This window comes from Solenopsis invicta, chromosome 8 (genome assembly GCF_016802725.1).
Source record: "Solenopsis invicta isolate M01_SB chromosome 8, UNIL_Sinv_3.0, whole genome shotgun sequence".
Lineage (NCBI taxonomy): Eukaryota > Metazoa > Arthropoda > Insecta > Hymenoptera > Formicidae > Solenopsis > Solenopsis invicta.
In genome coordinates, this window is record NC_052671.1 from 10,220,576 (window position 1) to 10,238,209 (window position 17,634).

Consider the following 17,634-nt stretch of genomic DNA (forward strand, 5'->3'; position numbering starts at 1 on the left):
GCAATCGTTGGAACTAGAAGTATCTTGAGAACTTTTTTTTATTTTTATATTTTTTCCGAGGTTTGAAAACATAAAAAAATACAAAGAAAATGGATCTCTTTTTGTAAACAAGTTTTTTTAAACTATTTGTTTATTGGACAAAAAGAAAAATTTTAGTTCCGATAATAGACGCACGTGTTCTGATACAAATGGCCTTTCTAATTTCAGTTCACTAGAAGATCCGGAATCGTGGTTATTAATGAATCATGTGAAGATCAATTAAATCTGTTGATAAATTATTCACATCTTTTATTTAGAAAAAAAAAATCTTGATACGATAACAAATAAACAAAAAGTAAAAAAGTTTGAAAAATTACTCACTTTCTTAAAAAAATATTTTTAAATGCTCCTAAAAAATCAGTAGTGAAGTAGGAAACCCCCTTAAATTAAAGGACATCCATATTTGTAATGCCACTTTTATAAAGCTTACCGATACTAAAGGATTCACGATATCTTGTTGATCTTAGGTAGCTCAAGAAGATCAAAAAACGTTCACCGACTTAGTGCGGCAGTTGGTGAGCAGATGCGGATCAGATATAGAAAAGGCGAGAACAATATTCCGATGGATAACCGTGAAGAATCTGAACACTATGCAATTCGATGAAAACTTACGGGGCGACACTCCCATGGGTCTGCTGAGGGGCATCAAACACGGCACGGAAAGTTACCACGTTCTATTCAAACGATTGTGCAGGTAATCGCACGCTAACGATAATCTTATAAGAAAATAGACAAACTTGTATAAACAATTTTTACATGTGCATATAGTTGAAAGTTTTACTCCACAAAATTGGAATTCACACATGTAACCATTCATGCATTAAACGTATCAGTCATTCAGTGGAAATAACGTGGCTCGCGCTTTTAAATTTGAAGAGGATAAAAGAATTTGCGAGATTCGTGTATTTCATAAAAATATAAATAAATTTATAATAAAAAAAATTTAAAAAAAAGTATTTTTCACCAAATATAAAATCTAAAAATATGAAATATCATTTTACATTAATGTAATGACACGTGAAAAAAGCTGGCATACAAAAGCTTTTTACCGTATATTACATTGCACTAGTCCGTGAAATTCGCGTAAAATCACGCATTAAAGCTCATAACGAAGTCTATGGCGAGATTAAGGATTAATTATTGAAACGTCCAATATTTCTTTATATATATTTCAACCTCGTGAAAATTGACGGTACCTAAATCGCTGAATAACATTGAATGTTACCGTAGTTACGCGGGCTTGCACTGCGTGGTCATCAAGGGTTACAGCAAGTCGGCGGGCTATCAGCCGGGCGTTTGCTTCGAGGACAACCGATTCCGGAACAGCTGGAACGCCGTGTACGTGGCAGGTGCGTGGCGGTTCGTCCAGTGTAATTGGGGGGCACGACATCTCGTCAATGCCAAAGAGGTCCCCCGTCCCGGTCAGGCGAAAGCCAAGAACGACAGCCTCAGGTACGTACGGCATGCCGAAGGTATCGCGATATCGTGATTGCGGCGTTCGCGTGAGCAAATAAAAACGATCGATGAGATCACGAGGGACGTTTCATTTAGGTACGAGTACGACGATCATTACTTCCTGACGGACCCCCGGGAATTCATATACGAATTCTTCCCTCTGCAAGAGGAGTGGCAGTTGCTTAAACAGCCGATTTCACTTAAGGATTTCGAGGAATTGCCTTTCGTGCGGTCTCTATTCTTCAGGTAAGGCAGCGTTCCTGTTTCAATTTTTTTAATTTTTTTTTTCCACGTGAAATAAGAGAGAAAGGCGAAGCTACGCACAGATTGATTGCTACAATGTTTATGAGTCGCTCTTCGTATAACGGAATTCAGTATTCAATGTCATGCATTTGTATACTTTCATTAGTTTCACGTTATTTTAAAATTTGGCAAAGGTAGTGACAGCCTCGGACATACCGCGTCTTAACAAATTAAATCCGTCCATTGAGGCGCGCTTAAAGACCGTTAGAACGCGCAATTAAACCGACGGTCTCTCGTAAGCGCGGCGAGATTGGTCTATTAACAATGACCGTAAGTTGCACGGCGAAAATACCGTACGGATAAATTCTGCGTGCACAGGTACGGCCTTTACTTTCCGGATACGAATACGAATGCCGTTATGTATACGGATTCCACCGGTGCTGCGACCGTGAGGATAGCGATGCCGGCGCATATGCAATCATCCCTTATCTTTCATTACAATCTCAAGTTTTACGACAACGACGGCGATGGCTACGACGGTGTGTCGCTCAAGCGTTTTGTCATGCAGGTAAATTGATAGTCCTCCGTGTTCGCGCGATGATTTATCTCAAGCAATTTGAATCGCTATGCTTTGATTTAAAAATGTCACGGAAGTTATATAAAACGGTAGTCTGAAATTTATGCGCAATGAAATATTAATGATTCTTTAATAGTCCATTTTTTAATTTGAATATTTTATTCAAAAAAATAAAAAATAGAAAGAGAGAAAAAGAGATTAATTTTCATTTATACAATTCTTAAAAAAATACCCACATATATATAACAATTAAAAAGTTATTATATGTTCTGAGATTATTTTTTTTTTAGAAAAATTTCTTATACTCTACATTATTTTTGTATTTTATTTATGTTTAATAAAGAACACACGCGTTTCATATTCGTCTAAATTTACAACAAGATAGAAGATTTTTATTGGTTGATACTCGAGTAAACTTTACAAATTTGAAATTTTTCTAGTCGGTTGTGGGGAATATAGTTGCGTTCCGAGTTCACGCACCATGTTCCGGAGCCTTTCTGTTAGACATCTTCGCCAACGCGGTAACGCCGAAGGAATATTTGACCGGCGAACCGATGAAGTTTAAGAGCGTCTGCAAGTTCAAAATCGCATGTGAAGAATTGCAAACGGTGATGGTACCATTGCCGGATTGCGCCAGTGGCGAATGGGGTCCCACCAAAGCTACCAGATTATTTGGTCTTATACCTATCACTCATCAAGTAAGTTGATTAGTTAAATCGGTCTGCTTGTATAATTTATTTAAAGCAAAAATCGATACCAATGCAGTGTGATTTAAAAATATATATAGACTTTTATTTTTTGAACATATCTAACAGGGGAGCCTCGCGAAGCGTTAAATTCTGAATGAAACTTTGTATAATTATATAAATAGATAAATTTAGAAAATATCAATTGCTATCTAAAAATAAATTTAAAAAGGGATTAAATATGAGATCATCCCTCATGTCTAAAGTAATTTTCAGTTTTTTACGTTATAAGTTAAAAACTATTTGAGATATCAAAAAGTGTTTTGATACAAAAATTCAACAACAAAATTACCTTTGTTTATATTAATATTTTTTATAAATAATATTATTTAAAAAAATTATTCTAATAAAAATTATTGATGTGAATAAATAAAGGCAATTTTATTGTAAAAATTATTGGATAAAATATTTTTTGATATCTTGAATAGTTTTCGAAATATAATGAACAAAACTGAAAATTATTGAAAATTACATGAGAGAAAATTACATAATTTCACTCCTTAAAACTGTTTTTAGATAATAGCTGATATTTTTTATATTCATCTATTTATGTAACTATCTACATATAGGTTACATATTCTCTACAGAAAGTTTCATTAAAATAAGAAATACTTCACAAGGGTCCCTTGTAAGTTAATAATTGAATAAAAATATCGATTGTATAATGACACAGTTTAATAAAAAATGATTTTTTTTCCAAATACCAAAATGAGATTCTTGTAATTCTTTAAACGCTGAATACGAATTCGGTTTTCAAATTGATCATCATGTCACAATTTTGAGAAACTTATAATTGTAACTTAAAAGTTGTAAAAAAAGATTTTCTTTTTGTTTACATTTTCATATTACATTATAATTGTGGTATGTAACGATGGAAAAGTAATTGTAAGAACTTTCAACTCTCCAAACATTTGCTTGTTACGGCTAGGATTCACATTCATGATTTAAATATAGTGTAATATATAAAAAATCTCTATATACGTTTTTCTGCTAAAATTAAAACATAATTTCATTTTTATTAGCTATACTAATTTCATCACTTTGAATTCGTCAACTTTTATTAGACTTCATATTGAGTATTCAATATTAAGAAAATTTTTATAAAGTTTAAAATTTCATTTCGACATTTTTAAGTTTTGACAGCTATTTTATTGTAAATATATGAAAAATGTCTGTACATGTTTTTTTACTAAAATTGAAACATAATTTAATTTTTATCAACTATACTAATTTCATCACTTTGAATTCGTGTTTTGTTAGATTTCATATTCAATTTTTGTTAGACTTCATATTCAATATTAAGAAGATTTTTATAAAGTTTTAAATTCTGACGTTTTTAAATTTTGACAACAGTTATATTGTCTATTTTGAATTTAAAAATTTTAATATCAGATTTTTTTTAGTAACCTGTAAAACCTTAACTTTAAATAAATATAATTAAGTTATTTAACAAATTGTTAATAACAAAATTTAATTATAAATTCACAGTCGAGACAAAAAATTTCTTTTAAAGACTAAAAATTCTAACAACTTACTTAATTTTTATTTTAATAAAACTTTTTCAGCACGTCATACATCGTAATTATCATATGACAAAATGCGTAAAAATAGTCCCTTTTTACAATTAATCCACTTTAACTGCAAATTTCTTAAGATTGTGACATGATAAAGTAATTTTGCAATCAAATTCGTACCCAAAAAACTATAAAAAATAACTAACTCTATTCTAATGTAGTTTCTTTATCGAATTGTATAATATGCATAAAAATTTGATATTAAAATTGAATTAGAGCCGCTTCCAATCAGTGACAATAAAATCTTGAAACCATCTTAGAAAATGACGTGATCGTGTTTTCAAAATAAAAAGACTAATGCTGATTTTAAAGTGCTATTATAAGATATTGAACTTTCAAGTTTGTCGAAAGTACGGCATTATACAAGTTTTTTTATACTTTTTACGTAAGACAAAAGTTTTGTAATATTTCGGTTCACAATCGGTTCAGCGAAAATAAATTTTCTTTCTGCTGTTTTCTCGCAAGCGAAGTATTAAGGTGAAAGAAAAGAAGAGTCAAGAAGAATCGCTAAGAAAGAGGAATCTTCCGATTTTATCGCGCTTGCCAGGAGGGCGGTTTACAATCGTGCGATCTATTGATTTCAGGAAGCGCTGGTGTTCGCCGGGCGCGAGCTGGAGATTCAATTCCGCATGTCGAGGCCGTTGACGGACTTCATGGCGACCCTGCACAAGAACGGAATCGAGGAGAAACGTCTGTCAAAGTACGTGACGCATTCCATCGCCGACGACGATGTGGTCACCTTCTCCATAAGCTTCCCCGAGGAGGGCCAGTACGGTCTGGACGTCTACACCAGGGAATCTACGGCCACGCCTGCCACACAGCACGACGTCACCGGCGAGAAGCATTTGCTCACGCACTGTTGCAAATATCTCATCAACTCCAGCAAGAGGAATTGAGAGAGTGCGACCCCGAGCGCTCTCCAAACATAGTTTCAGAATCATTATCCGAAAACTTCTACTCCAGTTGCGAACGGCGATTGCTAGCGAGGATTGGGATTTCAGTGCTCGTTAAAACGAGCGACAACAAATGCACCTCTCGTGGTGTGTGTGTGTGTGTGTGTGTGTGTGTGTGTGTGTGTGTATGTGTGTGTGCTTTCAGAAAATTATTATTATAATGGGGAAAACGGATTGAAATATTTTGCAGGCATAACGAACTGTACTCTCGGTATACTTATCGATCGCGACAAGATGATGACAACTGTTTTATGATCCGAAAGACTCGCTCGTCGTACCGATAGCTCATCCTATTCTTAGAAGACGGAGAGTCTACGACGCTCTCGTCCGGAAGTGGATCGGCTATTAATGATAAATTAACGACGCTTTATCGTCGAACACCGAGAGAGAAAAGAGGCCGGTCGAGTGACGACGGTGACGAAGAGGCAATGGTGAAAGCAGTGACGTTCCACGTCACTCTTCAAGGACTATTTTTATGCAATTCCGCTACCTCGAGTCTAACAGTAGGCTTACGATGACTTGGAGATAACTATTAATGTAAAACTAACTATGGAATTTTAGTTTCACGCGGGAGAGATTTTTCGAAGGGCTTCAAGTAGCAAAAAGAGTACCTTCACTTGGTATTTATAGCGGCAAGTAATTTTCAATCTTTGATTAAAAAGCGTAATTAATTGCAGATTTATCGGTGCATTTATTCATTTCTTTTTTTTTCGATCAAAGATTGAAAATTATTTACAATCAACTTCTTCATACGTGAACGGACGACTGTAACGGGATTTCCTGAACACCCGGTATATCCGGAACGTGTGTTTACGGTCGTGCTCCCTTGTATCGTTTACCGAGTTAGTACTTCCGTATAATGATCCTCCCCCGCGGTCATGCCTCTCTTACGCAACGTATCAAACAAATTATTGCGACCTGCGATTCCGTCGTAACAATTTCCCCTCGAAGCTTTACTTTTCACCGACAGACGAGGGGAAATTCACAGCCGGCATTGGTGTACAAAATTTCGGCAGTGGACTGCCGAAAAAAGTAAGCAGTGATCTATAATATTGACGGCATTGTCGTCAGTGGTTGGGGAGTGGTGAGCTCACTTCAGAGTCGATTTTTCGATCATGGGGTTGAGCACAAAAATTTTTGAATACGGGAAAGCTTTAGAATTCTTGTGCAGGCATTGGCGTATGATAATGGGCACGCGGTAGTGTTCATAATTGCATGGCATTGCCTTAATTTTAATATAGGATTGACGGCATTGTAGGCATTGACTAACAATAAGCATTGTCGGCAGTGTACAAAAATGTCGGCAGTGTTTTACAGCAATGCCAAAAATCGGCATTGGTGTACAAAATTTTGGGTTGTGAATTCCCCCTCGCCGACAGATTTATACATTTATCGTTAATGTCACATTATTTTCTGAACTGTCTATTATTACACTTTCCCAATCGCGGATCCATATCAAACGTTTGACGCGTAGTAGACCGAATACCGTAAGCAAATATAATATATTTTATGTACGAAAGATGCTTCTGTATATATACAATATACGTACAAGATCATTACGAGAACCCTTGTAACATCTTGCATCGTTATTTATAAGGAATGTTTTGATTCGTGTCTGGAGGAGTACACGTCCAATTTCATAATGCACCCTTCTGTTTTTTCAGGTATATTGACTTTTCCGATTTAATTATCGATTTTGCAATTAGACTAACATGTCCCCTTTTGAAATTAATAAGTTTTCAAGTCGCAATTTTCGAAAGGCACAGGTGCTATACTTTATATTATCCCTTATAATTATATTCGCACAATCGAGTAGCAGTCATACAATTTATTTAGTGATAGAGTAGCATTCGCACCGTCGACTATGCGAGCAAAACGTCGTTTATAATAATTAAGGAGAAGAACGATATATATTTGTTAATCGTGTAATATTAATCTGTCTTGTTGTTCATTAAAATTTTAACCATGAAAGAATCACATTATTGTCTTATGTAATAGATGTATCTTTCTCTTTTTCCTCGAGTTTACGAAGTCTATTTTGTTATTCATTAACATCCATAAGTATGTAAATTAATTTTTTATATACTGTAGTTACTTTAATAAAATTTGATATTCTTGTATAAAGACTTAATAAATTGATTTTCACAAAACAATTTCGATTTATTTTTCGACAGATCAAATAAAACATCTGACCTTCATTAAATTGGATTGAACATTGCTTAGATTCATAATCTTTCTTTAAAAGCATGCGCTTATCAAGATATATTTAAAAATATCTTTTACAAGTTTCTTTTTTGCAACAAAAGTCTTTACAGTTGTCAAAAATATTATTGTTATTATTATCCCCAAGATCGTTTGCGACGGACAATTTAAAAAATAAAATGCACATTCAGGTAAATCAATTAATTTCTGCAAGAAATTTCCTGTCAAACAGCAACCCGTTACACCATTCGAGTGTAAGTGTAACGGTACGTCCATCTCGCGGTAAAAGGAGAAAATTTTAGTTTCTCGAATCAAGCGCATGATTTCATAGAGACTTGAACGACAAGCTGCTGTTTATAAGCGCATTCTCGCTTCTAAATAGACATCCAGTGATGATTTCAATGAATTGAATATTGAAGAAACAATCGTAAACGCGCGCGTGAGATAAATCTCATCTGCAAAGCTATTTTTAATTTGCAAAGAAACGATAATCGATTTCAGCTAGTAATTGTATTAAACTTCCATGTAATCCGAAAATAAGTCTGAATAATGGTAATCCTGAAATATAACTCAATAATCAATAACTCACTTAATAGACGCAGGTAAATGCGAGCAGTTATAATGTAAGTAAATTGCATAATTTATACGATTTCTCTCAATCGATTGAGTCTTATTTTGGACAAACGGCTTTTCCCGAGCTCGACGTTGACACATATTTCTGTAGCGAAAAATACCTACAAATATGATAACGGATTATTAATGAAAGATTCAGAGGCAATGACCTTCGGCAAATCCGCGATAAGCTTGATACCGTAAAAAGTTCCATTGATATTCATTTTAGTAATGCGGACAGTATCGATTTACTTGCCTTGAATTACCGCTAAGTGGCATTCGTGCGACCGTAGCCGAACAAAACTTAGCGTACTAAAGTTTTACGAAGCGTGAACGGCATCCACCTCGGTCGCGCTTTTTTTTCCCCCCGCTCAAACAGACTCGCGGTTTTTCTTTGCCCAACCGCTTATTATGAAAACTAATTACCGGGATTCGTTCTGTACATTAGTTCGGAGATGAATCGCCATTCGCGATCGAAGCTTCTTTCGCCGCCGCGTTGCGATGACGAGTTGTCGGTTCATTGCTAATTAAATAGTCGGTTTCCTACCCCTCCTCCCTCGTTCTCCCACACGCCGTCAACTTCCGGAATAGCAGAACGGAGATCCCTCGGAATTGCCGGGACGAAGAAAGAAGTTTCCTTATTTCACGATGGTACGTGCGGAGAGAAAGATTTCATCGCGCGGGCGGACCACTTTGTGATTTATAGCCCGCTAACTGCTTATTGTAATTGCAGATGAGGGCATCCATTATTGTTATTATCAGCGTCGGCCGCGGAGACAGGACGCAGGATTTAGAAGCTGCTCTCGCCTTATCGTCGCGCGAAATGGGAATTTCTGTTCGCGGCGGCGGTGGCGCGGCTAGAATTTTTAATGGCACTTACAGTGGAACTTATCGCGGTAAGGGGGGAGGGGGAGGGAGGCGTGCAGCGGCCTCACGTTTTATTTTTATTAACATAAAATTACCTCCTTACACTTCCACACTCCTGGATACGTAACGCGATTTACCGTCGATGTCCTTAAGAGACCTCGAACGACGGCGATTTATCGTACGCAAAACACGAAGCCGTAATTATTTTCGCAGCTCCCCTTATTTTGGCACCACGCCTGGCGCGCACGTGTCTGCGCGAGATTCCCGTGCTGAAAACTAAGATATTTGATTACCCGGCCTATTGTATGGGCGCTGGAACGGTTAAAAGGTTTTGATAGCTGCTGCTGAAGCGTGTTCCCTCTCTGTTCTTTCATTTTCCATTGTTTGATGATGGTCGCTTGTTAGTATTTCACGCTCTATACACACGCCACATAGAGATGATATGGATTCAAAGTGTTTAACAAGCCTCTTCCTTCGTGCTTTTTTTTCTTCCTCGCGCTTCCTTCCGCAACTCGCTATACACCACGTCTTTATAATTGCTCATCGCAAATGGATGGCTATTAATATATACGTCTATTCGCCGGTATTCTGGCCGCAATATCTTAATAACCGCCGAGCGCAAGTAGCTGTCGGTTGTTGTACTTTCTTAATACCTTTCCTTTTGTGCGATGCTGTTTAGTATAGTGTCTTTGAAAATTTGCTTATTAAAAGTATCGAAAGTTTAATTAATGGACGGAGTAAAAGAGAAAATTTTCTTTTTCATTTATCATAAAATACTTTCTTCCGCGAAATTATTCACGAGATATTACGTGTACCGAGAAAAAAATTTGCTGAAGTGAAAAAAATGCGCTCGCAGTCATACGCAAACACATGGTTTACTAAAATTAAGAAAATTTTTCTTTTTTCTTTAGCAAATTTTCCTTAGGTTTTTTAATTTTAATAAATTTTTTCTCAGCGTAGACTAAAGAAAAAGATACATAACATGATAATTATATTAATATATAAAGAAGATGGTAGAGTACTATAGTTCTAAATATCTGTACCTTGGTTTTAAAAGGGCCAATATCCGAATTTTCAAATTATCTGAAATTTAAAATTTATTTTATATTTTATTTTATTATATCTTATATTTTATATTTATTTTATATTAAAACAGTAAGTAAATTTGTACGTAATTTGTGTTCTTTACATTTTTGTTATTAATTTAATGTTGTTTACTGATGTTTTAACAGTGTTAAGTTTTGCTTCAAGTTTTGCCTGTGTGCACATTGGCCGTTTTTGCACAAAAGTTAAAATGAGATTGGTCTCTACACAATTATTTTTCAAAATGTATTTATAGAAGGACCCTTGACCCTTTTTACAATAGTGGCTCTCATTTAGAATTCATTATATAACTCAAATATGGCAATTTTAGACATTGGCCCTTTTAACACCAAGATACAGATATAATGGCCTGTCTGCTTTACTGATGAATTCTAGTAATTACTTATGGAATCATTTATTCGATAGCCGTTATTTGTTTGGTACGAGGGTCGCAATACTATCTACTCGTCTACACTTTGTTCTATCAACAATACTCAATTTTATAGAAAGCAGAGAAACTTTATCGTAAGTAAAGAGACCCTTCTCTTTTATCCTAACCAATTTTACTTCCTCGCTTATTTTTTCGTTAAATTTTCGAACAAGCGTCAAACGCGTTCGACCGCTATCCCGCGCATGCATCGCATCGGTCCGCTTAAAATACACAGCTCGGTGAAAATGTAAAAGCTATTGCCTTTACGAGGGACTATTTTTGCCGGGAGCCGCGCGCCGCACGCCCACCGCCTCCTCTAATCTAAGGCGCGAGCATCTATAATGCATGCCGGGGCCGTGAGGGTATTTCTAATCCCACGCAACCCCCTTGTGGGGGTCGCAGATAGAGAGTCGAAATATCGGGCGTCGAAGTAGCGAGCGCGCGCGCTCTGTTTTCCAAAGGGGCGACCGGCTTTCACCCTCATCCCCCGCGCGTGCGGGCGGTAGCGGCGTGAGTCACGCGAGAGAACGGCTGCCGCGATCGTCGAAGATCTCTCGCGACGAGACGGAAACGGTAAAGGGATAAGATAGCTTGGAAACTCGATCCCCTTGCGTGCGAGTTTCCGTGTGCCCGGGCAAAAATCTTTAAAGCCGCCCTCCTTGATAGGGGCGAGTACTGCGCGACGAAAAATTGCGGATTTGTGTCGGCTGGTTTAAAAGAAAAAAAATAATTTTAACAAAGCGCGGGACGCACACCAGAGGCAATTAATTTTTACATCGGAAAAATTTTATATAGAGATATTACAACAGATTTTTTTTTTATTATATCGCACATATGGTTCAGTTGTTATAAATTAAATTACAAAATATCTGGTCGAGTCATTTTACACAATCGTCTATTACGCGCGTGGGTTTTCTACTTGATTCTCTAATGTATATAAAATAACAAAATGCAATAAAAATAATTTTTTTTTAATACAAAGGCAAAAATATTCTATTATTAATGTTTGAAAATGGGATAAATTTACTGCAGTACAAACTGAAATTCGTTTGCGATTGAAATGAAATTCAGAAAATTATTCGATGGTCGCACGCGAAATAAGAAGCATGAAAGTCACAACGCATCGAGCGGGGAAAAAGTATAAGGAACCTATCGAGTTGGTGTTAATAAAACGAAGAGCGAGTCGAGCGTTTCGATTTCGTTGCCGCGGAATGAGAACGGTTCGGAGGGTGAGACCTCTCGAATAATAACAGCAATAACGTTCCGCTGGGCGCTGTCGGGTCCTTCCGATACTACGACCGCGCGGAAAGCGTCATTTATTCGTAATGGTACCATTCCGTACGCGCGCGAATCTCTCTCCCCTCGTACCCTTGCGATAACGCGATCGCGTCGCCCCTTCGCGCCCGACGTCTCGATGATACATGTCCACGGTTTTCCTCCACTTTCACGCGGGGCAACGAAGAGCGGCGAGCTCTCTGCCCGGCTTGGCCAGATCGAACCATGCATTATTTATCCGGAATCAGAAACGAGAGTAATCGGCCGCGTCGAGAGATCGCGCGATATTAATCCAAGGAAGGGGAACAATTCCCGCAAATCGTCCGCTGTGCAGCCTCGCGATCGAAGAAAGATCGGAGAACGGATTCCATCGGTTCCCCGATCGCCAAATTACGAAAAATTCTCTTTCGAGTATCATAATGAGTATCATAAATATACGAGATATTGCCAGTTCGCTGCAATTTAATGAAAAATGCTGAAGAGCGAACTAAGAATGATGATTATTTCGATTGAAAAATAAAAAGGTTTTTAAAGAGAGACACAGATAGAAAAGCAATTATTAATATACGCATGACTAGTGACAGAAATTGTCTTTCGATTAAATTAGAAATTATTTTTATTATTATTATTTAATAATAATAATAATAATAATAATAATAATAATTCAATAATAATAATTCAATAATAATAATAATAATTCAATAATAATAATAATAATAATTCAATAATAATAATAATAATAATAATAATAATAATTCAATAATAATAATAATATAATTAGCATAATAATAATACATTATTATTATTATTTAATTATCATTGCTATAATCTTTATTATAATTTTTTCTGATACAAAAAAAAATATTGGTTTATAATAGATATCCCAAAATATTATTCGGTTTATAATAGATATCATTTTTAAACGAGTTTCAACACTGATTAACTGTTAAGATAATTGTGTAAGAAGAACTTACATTGAATGCTTCTAATAAAATTTACATAGACATTTGGAAGCAAGTGCAATAATTCTGCTCTCGAGCTTACAAAGCATGGAATATTCATATCAGCGTGATAAATAATAGAATGAATTGTAAATCTAGCTGGACAAAACTAAAAGAAATCAATACTTTTAAATAAATTAAACATGGTAATGAATATACTTCTATAAACGCAGATTCTACCATAAAAAACTGATAAAATTTTATTGCAAATCCAATATCCATAATAATTAACTTTTAAGAAAAACTATTAAAAATAATTGTTTTTAAAATAAATAACTGTTTATTGGAAAACACACTGCAACTTTACATAATTATAAAAACATATTTTTATAATTAAATTTAAATTTTAAAATCTTTATAATTAAATTTTAATTAAATTTTAAATTTGTACTTCTTTAAAGAATAAAATTACGTTCTTTCAGTTTTTAACAAAAATAAGTATTACTTTATTGAATGATTTTAGTACATATTGTAAAGAGAAAATAATGTGGTTTTGCAACTTTTGCAGATATCGCATTTTTTAATTTAAAAAAATGCCTAATATTGGAATAAAATTACACAATTGTAATTTATTTGCTTTAGAATAAAAAATCTATTTATTATTATTGTTAATCATATACACATGGCAGTGTGTGTAAAGCTGGCATATCATTTGATAGAAACTCACTAAGCATTGACAGTTCTGGGTTTATTTTCAATAGTTCTACAGTTTCTGATAGATAAAACAAATAGTTCTGGCCTTTAAAGCGAAAAAAAACGCAGAAAAAAAACGCTTAGGACAAAGTGAGACGCCAGGTTCACGCAGCGTCTCAGTTTGTCCTGCGTCATTTTACAGACACAATTCTTGTAGGATTTAAAAAGATCTATAGTGCTAGATGAGTTCTAGAAAGAGTTCTAGTGTTTAACATAGTTTATTTAATTAAAAAAAAAATTAAAAAATATATATTTTATAATATTACAAAATAGAGTTCCGTGTAGAAAAAAATTTTTTTTCTTCAGTTCTAAACGTATTTAAACGTCTTCCAAAAAGTTCCGGTCAAATCAATAATTTATTAATTAAAAAAAAATTGTTAACTTCCGCGAAAATCGTATATTTGCACATATGGGTGAGACGCTGGTGTATATTCGAGAGTTCTGTGTACTAAACAAAATTTTTTCTTCAGTTCTCAACATATTAAAGCGCCTTCCGAAAAGTTCCGGTCAATTGCATTATTTATTAGTTAATAATAAATTATTAACTTCCGCGATAAACGTATATTCTCACATATGGATGAGACACTGGTACTTATTCGAGAGTTAAGTGTACCAAAAAATATTTTTCCCATAGTTCTTAACGTATTAAAGCGACTTCAGAAAAGTTCCGGGCGATTCCATTATTAATTAGTTAATAGAAAATTATTAACTTCCGCCAAACACGTATTTTATCATACATGGGTGAGACGCTGGTCTATATTCGACAATTCTGTGTACAAAAAAATATTTTTCCTATAGTTTTGAACGTAACCAAGAGCCTTCCGAATAGTTCCAGTTGATTCAATTATTTATTAATTTAAAAAAAATTAATTATTTTCTGTGAAAGTCGTATATTCGTATATTTTAAAATTCTAAAAACATAACACATTAAAATTAAAAACAAAAAAAAAACAAAAAACACAAAAGAATAAAAAAAGCAAAAACGGAACCATAATTTTGTCACGTCCACGTCATTGGTTCCGGGTTACACTGAAAACAAGAAAAACCAATGTCCATATAAAAATACATTTCCCAATACACATATAACAATAAATGCAGCTATATCAAAAAATAAAAATTATTTAACAAATAATTAATAATGATACCAAACTCAAAGAAATATTGTTAATAAAGTTCAGACCTACAAAAAAAATATTTTCTAATGCAGAGAACTCTAAACAACCGATCAGAATCTCACCCATATACGCGAATATACGTCTCTCGCGGAAGATAACAATTTTTTTCTAATTAATAAATAATTGAATCAACCGGAACTCTTCGGAAAACGCTTTAATATGTTGAGAACTGTAGGAAAAATATTTTTTCGTACACAGAACTCTTCGAAAAAAACCAGCATCTCACCTATATATGCGGAAAATCGGCTTTTTCGAAAGTAATTAATTTTTTGTTGATTAACTAAAATCGGAATCGACCGCAACTCTTCGGAAGACGCTTTAATATGTTGAGAACTGTAGGAAAAATATTTTTTCGTACACAGAACTCTTCGAAAAAGACCAGCATCTCACCTATATATGCAAAAAATGAGCTTTTTCGGAAATTATTAATTTTTTGGTTGGCTAACTAATATCGGAATCGACCGCAACTCTTCGGAAGACGCTTTAATATGTTGAGAACTGTAGGAAAAATATTTTTTCGTACACAGAACTCTTCGAAAAATACCAGCATCTCACCTATATATGCAAAAAATGAGCTTTATCGGAAATTATTAATTTTTTGGTTGGCTAACTAATATCGGAATCGACCGCAACTCTTCGGAAGACGCTTTAATATGTTGAGAACTGTAGAAAAAATATTTTTTCGTACACAGAACTCTTCGAAAAAGACCAGCATCTCACCTATATACGCAAAAAATTGGCTTTTTCGGAAGTTATTAATTTTTTGTTGATTAATTAACATCAAAATCGGCCGAACCTCTTCGGAAAGCGTTAAGATACGTTCAGAACTGGAGAAAAAATATTTTTTTGTACACGGAACTCTATTATGTAATATTATAAAATAAATATTTTATAATTTTTTTTTTTAATAAATAAACTATGTTAAACGCTAGAACACTTTCTAGAACTCATCTAGAACTACAGATCTTTTAAAATCCTACAAGAATTGTGTCTGTAAAATGACGCAGGACAAACTGAGACACTGCGTGAATCTGGCATCTCACTTTGTCCTATGCGTTTTTTTCGTTTTAAAGGACAGAACTATTTGTTTTATCTAGCAGAAACTGAAGACCTATTGAAAATAAACCCAGAACTGTCAATGTTTAGTGAGTTTCCACTAAATGATATGCCAGGTTCACACGCACTACATGGCACGTTATAAGAAAATAAATTATAAAATGTAAAAAAATTCAGTTGGTGGCTATTAAATTTTAGAAAAAGCTTATTTTCTATAATATTCAAATTTGAAATCAGCGTGTACAAAAATCCTTGTTAACACAATTTTGTTATTACTCTTAAAAAAATAGTGTTTTATCCAGATTGATATTTCGTCCTATTATATAACGATAAAAAAATTTTAAATGCTGTTCTATACGTTAAAGATAATTTTGATATTAGAAACACTGATTAAACGACAATGTGAAAATCCGTGTGAGTTATTTTTCTTTATTCCTAATATAATTTGAACGAAAGAATTCGAGAGAGGAGCAATCTAGATACTCGATAAAATGTATCTTAAACATTTCAAAGGGAAAGACATTCCAAACTCGCCAAAGAAATACCAATAGTCGGACAATGCCGTCGTCCTTAGGAAAACCTTATCGAACGATGAATCGAATCGACATGATTCGATGCAAACTACGAGCGTTTTATTCTCTAACGAGTACGTGTCGCCTTATACGCCTAAGCGAGCTCTTGCGTTTTAAAATTCTTTCATATTATCATTCTAATCAGTTTCCTTTTGTCTGGGGTGTAGCTTCTTATGTATTCCTACATTTCATTGTGATTAAACTTTTAACCAAACGCATAATTTTATACACAAAGTTCATAAATGACTTTAGAAAAGAAAAAAGCAATTTTTGAAGTTTATGCGCTTGTCATACATAAAATTATGTAATTTATTGAAATATAATGCAGTAATTTACCGTAATAACGAGATCAATTGCTTAAATACGAGCAACTATTTATTCTAAACATATGTCTACATTTTCGTATAAATCTCTTCACGTTGCTATATAACTTGAGAAAATTGAAACTCTTATCAAGGCCTTCCCAAAAGGGCAAAATTAATTTTAAAATATTTTCAAATTAAGTGTTAATTAGGTGCTCAAACCGTTTGGCAGAAAAATTTAAAAAAAATTGACTGTTAATATTAAGCTAGTCCCATCCAACATTTTTTTAATTTTTTTAAATTTTAAAATTACAAAAATTTTTTAACTCACCGGACCGATGCGCAGCAGCGGAGTTGTATCACAGCTACATTAATCTGTAAAATGCATATAAATCCAAATTATAATAGCGTCAAATAAAGTAATTTTTTAAAGATAAATTATTCAAAACAATTATAATACGGATTATCAAATGGATTTAGTAGTTTATTTGTAAATTAAATCTATAACGTAACAAAGATGTATTTTTTATGAAAATGTATGAACTGTTTTCTTCTTTTTGCTGTTTCTTCTTTTTTGTATAGATAATTTAGCTGTTTTCTTCTTTTTTGCTGTTTTCTTCCGTTTTGCATAGATAATTTTTTAACTCAGAAAAAAAGTTAATAAATTAACTTTTCTTCCCAGACAGCACACAATATTTCTAATAAATATTTATTATTACTTACATTTCATGTATCATATAAATATTTTATATACACAAAGGAAAGAAATCATAAAATTT

General features: G+C 34.0%; 1 protein-coding gene across 2 annotated transcripts in view; it reads left to right on the forward strand.

Moving 5' to 3' along the window:
- Positions 1 to 6,248, forward strand: part of LOC105200881 (hillarin) — a 34,824-nt gene extending 28,576 nt beyond the window's left edge. For both annotated transcript variants that reach the window (XM_011168669.3, XM_011168670.3), the window contains exons 7-12: positions 507 to 733; positions 1,270 to 1,491; positions 1,591 to 1,740; positions 2,116 to 2,305; positions 2,755 to 3,012; positions 5,219 to 6,248. In XM_011168669.3, coding sequence (XP_011166971.1) covers positions 507 to 733; positions 1,270 to 1,491; positions 1,591 to 1,740; positions 2,116 to 2,305; positions 2,755 to 3,012; positions 5,219 to 5,530 — 1,359 coding nt within the window. In that variant the 3' untranslated portion in view covers positions 5,531 to 6,248. The remainder of the gene's footprint in view (positions 1 to 506; positions 734 to 1,269; positions 1,492 to 1,590; positions 1,741 to 2,115; positions 2,306 to 2,754; positions 3,013 to 5,218) is intronic.
- The last annotated feature ends 11,386 nt before the right edge of the window (positions 6,249 to 17,634 follow it).